The 4,902-nt window shown below is 47.2% G+C and overlaps 1 protein-coding gene across 2 annotated transcripts in view; it reads left to right on the top strand.

Annotated features, from left to right (window-relative positions):
- The window catches only part of Cst8 (cystatin 8), a 10,816-nt gene extending 8,395 nt beyond the window's left edge, over positions 1-2,421 (top strand). For both annotated transcript variants that reach the window (XM_010608232.1, XM_010608231.1), the window contains exon 4: positions 2,263-2,421. In XM_010608232.1, coding sequence (XP_010606534.1) covers positions 2,263-2,352 — 90 coding nt within the window. In that variant the 3' untranslated portion in view covers positions 2,353-2,421. The remainder of the gene's footprint in view (positions 1-2,262) is intronic.
- The last annotated feature ends 2,481 nt before the right edge of the window (positions 2,422-4,902 follow it).

Genomic DNA, 4,902 nt, shown 5'->3' with positions numbered 1-4,902 from the left:
CACAGATTAAAATTAGACCCTTATCTTTCGCCATGCACTAAATTAAAATCCAAATGGATTAAAGATCTAAATATTAAAACAGAAACATTAAACTTGCTGGAAAGTAAGTTAGGCAGAACTCTGGAAGACATTGGTATAGGAAAAGACTTTATGAACAAATCCTCAGTAGCACGGGAACTAGCAGAAAGAATCAACAACTGGGATCTCATCTTACTAAAAAGCTTCTGTACTTCAAAAGAAACCATTAGCAGAACTAAGAGACAATCTACAATGTGGGAAAAAATTTTTACCAGCTGTACCTCAGACAAAGGACTATTATCAAGGATATATAAAGAACTCACCTTTCTTTTTAATCTTTTATTCTTTTGCATTTATATTTTCTTCCAGGCTCTTTGAAGTTTTAAGGAGGTTGTTGCTCTTGGCTGTTTGTAGGAAACACCAAGGAGAATTCAGGTCTTCAAGGAGCCAGCAGACTCAGAAGTTTCTGGGCTCTGCAGGGTTTCAGGTGCAAGTTTTAAGCTCACATTTATCAATGGTGAAAACTTCCCGTTTTTCCAAGTCTCTGGGATAATGCAGCAGAGTGACAATGCTGAATGGTTCTTCTTGTTCCTGGCTTTAGGGCAAATGTCTCCAGATCCATACCCTATTATTAAATATTACATGAAGTGCTGCCAATTCTCTCCAGACTGCTGGTTAATTTTTCAATTAAGAAGGTTTTCTTCTATCAAATATTCTTTCAATATCTATCAAGTACATTGAGTACCTTTTCTTTTTCGACCTACTGGTGTTATAAATCAAAACAATAGACTCCTTAAGGTAGAGCCCATTCCCCCAAGGTGGGACATGGCCCAATTATCTTTCTTGAGGCAGAGCAGTTTTGTGATTCTATTTCCCTGGCAGTGGCTAGGTCCAGCCTCACTGACCAATCTGCTCCTATCTTGTGCACACACCTGCTTGCTGCATCACGGTCTTTGTGGTTTTCTGGACATTTGCACAGAGATACATGTGGGGGATTGGTGTTTCCAGCCCGGTAGCTTTGCTGAGTTTTGAGTCTCTTCCACTGCCTGAGGAGCTCAGCTTCTGAGGGCCACTGTCCAGGTGCACGTGGGCTATAATGTGTGTGTCCTCTGGCCATGCCCTCACTGCTGGTGCAGTGGCCCCTCTTACTGCCAATGTGTTTTGCAGAAACCAGGTCCCTAGCTGGAAAGAGGAGCAGGAAGAACGATGCTGATCAATCTGAACTACTTCTTATGTAGGAAACTCACTTCTATGTGTATTAACTACTCTCACCCCCGGCTGTCACCAGTCTCATGGAACACGTGCTACATGCACACTGCTCATGTGTGCACACGTGCAGGCAGGCATGGTTTATCCCAAATTTGCTAAACCAGAATTTCCAGAAAAGCAACTGTTTAAGGACGGTAAGAGTGTGTCATATGCACTTGGCTTCAATTTCCTAGTTTTTGTTTAGGATTTTTGTATTTACTGGGTAAGTTTGGGTTGGAATTAATCTCATTTGCATGTGGTTTCAGGATTGTGCTGGTCTGCTACAATGAGGATGGGCACTTTCCCTTTTTTCTGTGCTCTGGATGGATTCTTTTACAGATGGAAGGTTCCCAAATCTGATGTAACTTAAACCACCCAGCCTCAGTGTTTTTTATTGCCTGTGTCCCATACTCAGTGGAGACCAAACTTAAAGACTTCATCTCCGATGCCTTTGGCATTTTCTAGCTCTGCTGCCTGCCTGCCCATCCATCTGTCATCTGTCACTCTGCCTAGCCCTCCACCCACTGCACACACTGTTTAGTCATTTCCATGGCACTAGGAAGGAAGAGCAGGGCTCCTTGTCAGGCTCCAGCATCTTCTCATTTCTCTTGTCCCCACTGACCTGTTACTAGCATAAAAGGGAGTATTTAGTCATTAAAATAGCATGCATCAGTAGTGTCTAATAGAGATACTTTATTTTCATTGTAGGAAGCATTTAAGAGGAGTAAAACCATAAAGTTTATGACTAATCTTTCACTTGCTGTTTCCCTGTGGCTGGTGTCACCCTGGCCACTTCTTCTCTCCCTGGGTCACTGGAACTCTGTCTGTTTAGCTGCGGACAGCAGGGGCTCCTATGAGCAGCAGCCTCCTGGGGGCAGCCCCAGGCCCTTTGGGACCCACTTTTCAGCATGGTCCTAAGCTAGCACCTGGTGACAGGATGCTTTTTTTCTTTTTCTTTGGCATACTGGTGATTTTCAGTGGTGCTGTCTTTTGCAGAGAGTGAATTGCAGCTTCCTGGTGATAGCACTTCCCTGGAATGGTGAATTCTCGGTGTTGAAGAAGGAGTGCAGGAAGATCCAAGTCTGAGGGTCGTCTGGAGAACACCCTACTACCCTGGCCTTCTGAAATAAAAGCAAGGGTGGTGCCAGTGTCACCACGCACTCTCCAAGCTCTCTTTGCCGGCTGTCTCCATTTTGGTTTCATATGGAGTGGGAGTGTGGTTTTCCCTGCTGCCTGCTCCTCGCTCTGCTGTGTACGAATCTCTAGCGAGGTCCACATCCATAGCAAAAAGTAATATAGGGACGGATCTCCTTGGGTGGGGTAATAATTCTACAGTGATCAGATCTCAGGGCTGCCAACTCAGCAATGTCTTCCTGATTCCTCCTTGGGAGCTGGAGGCTCCTTCCCCTCTGACAGTCCTGGTGTACCGGCCCCCTAGTTGGGGCACCCCTAGTCTTGGTCAGCATTGCCTGCCTAGGGGCTGTAGGGGCTGGGAGTGCCCTGGGGCCCTTGTCCTCCTTCCTGTGCTGCCTTCAGAACATTGACTGCATGTTCAGGGTGTGCAAAAGCAGCAGAGACAGACAGCCATCAACCTGTGGAGTCTGGATTATGAGGAATGCCCCAAGTCCAGCCTTCCTGTCACTCAGACAAAATACCTGACACCCACCTCTTAAAGGAGAGGTTTAATTTGACTCTAATGTTGGGGGTTTCAGTCCCAAGTTGGCTAGAAGCAAGGAGGAGCAGCATGGTGGAGGGTCTGGTGGAGGAGAGCTGCTTACCTCATAACAGCTGGGCTGCAGAGAGAGAAGCGAGGAGCAAGGCAGGAGATACACCCTGTAAGGTCAAGCACCCAGTGACCCCTCTTCTCATACTCTGCCTCCTAACAACCTGCTCAGCTCTGAAGTCACCAATGGATAAGTCCGCTGATGAGCACAGACCCCCCTGCCGTGGTCCAGTCACCCTCCAAAGCACCACCTCTGAACACTCTTCTGTGTATGTGTGGGTATGTGTGTACACACGTGTATGACTCGAGTTCAGGTTCAATATAATATAGCGCTGTAAAATATCCCCTGTAAAGAAATGAATTGAGGGCTGGGGATTTAGCTCATTGGTTCTGCTGACTGCCTGAGTTACAAAGTCCCCCTGCCGTGGTCCAGTCACCCTCCAAAGCACCACCTCTGAACACTCTTCTGTGTATGTGTGGGTATGTGTGTACACACGTGTATGACTCGAGTTCAGGTTCAATATAATATAGTGCTGTAAAATATCCCCTGTAAAGAAATGAATTGAGGGCTGGGGATTTAGCTCATTGGTTCTGCTGCCTGCCTGGCAGTTACAAAGTCCTGAGTTTAATCCCTGATACAAAAAAAAAAACTCCACCAGAATTCAAAGGGAAAACCAAGTGGCCGTAAAAGTGCAAGCTGATTTCCCTTTGCACTTTTTGGTTCTCAGAGTCAGAGAACTAAGTATGGCAAGGGGGTTGGGATGGATGGGCCCCCTCTTTGAGCCCCAGTTTGGATCCATGGTGGCAGTCCCAGCCACGGCCGGGAAGCAGAGGGCACTGTGATGTTGCAGTTCACATCTAAAACATCCCCTAACGGTGAGTGTTTAAATTAAAAAAAAAAAAACAACTATTAAAGTAAAAGACACGTTGTTATGAATCCCCCTCAAGATACTTCCCATCACTTCACATACACTCAGCCCATCATTTGTGTCACTTTCTGAAGGTCTGGAAGTCCTCTTTTCTGGGTGTCTTTGTGAAATGTGATAAAAAAAATATGGTGAATATGCTGCCGAGCATTGAAAGGCAGGCTCTTAAAAACATGGCAGTGTCCTCATTCACCTCATTAACTGTATTTGGCATTGTGCAACCTCTGGCTCTTCCCCAACGTCAAAATAACCATGGAAAGGAAACTTTTGGAATCATTTTAGAAAGTGGCAAGGATGAGAGGATGGGTATGTGCAAAGTGAGAGGCTGGATCTGAGGAGATTCGTGGCAATGTGTCACTTACTGTAATGATTTTTAAATGTAACCATTCACCATATTTTTTGTCACACTGCGTGCATATTCACATCATACATGTCAGGGAGATTGGAGGGTCTGCAGATCCCACTACGGGGAGGCTGTGCGCAGCTGCAGGAAGAGGGCAGTCACTTTCCATGCCTGTTCACCCCTTCGTGGGTGTTGGGACCTTCTGTCCCCCTCAGCCCAGCTGTTCCATCCTTGTGAGGCCTGTGTCTCCTCCCCTGGGGCCAGGCCCTGCTTACAGAGCCCATTCATGCACAGATGCCCACATACACTGTTGTCCCACCTGCATCAGGGCTGTGTCCTGGGGCTGCAGCTTTCTGCCCCTCCTCTGTGTCCCTGACGAGCAGGGGCTGTGGCTATCTGTGTGGATGGATAACAGAAGGGCTTGGGGTGTACACAGTGGGTCCGGCTTGGATTGAGGATGTTGAGGGTGGAGGGAGACCTCCTCTCACAGCTTACTCTCCACAGGAGCAGGACCTCAACCTCTGGCCAGGGCCCTGTTCTCTGCCACGTTGGAGCAGAAGGAAAATGGGCTTCATGTGTGGTTGGGCTATGGGAGCTGAGCTGGCCAGGGGGATGTGAGGACCAAAGCAGGAGTGAGTTCTGGC

This window comes from Fukomys damarensis, unplaced genomic scaffold (assembly GCF_012274545.1).
Source record: "Fukomys damarensis isolate Sample0158 unplaced genomic scaffold, DMR_v1.0_HiC HiC_scaffold_7, whole genome shotgun sequence".
Taxonomy (NCBI): domain Eukaryota; kingdom Metazoa; phylum Chordata; class Mammalia; order Rodentia; family Bathyergidae; genus Fukomys; species Fukomys damarensis.
The sequence above is the reverse complement of the archived record's forward strand: the minus strand, read 5'-3'. Positions and strand labels throughout refer to the sequence as shown.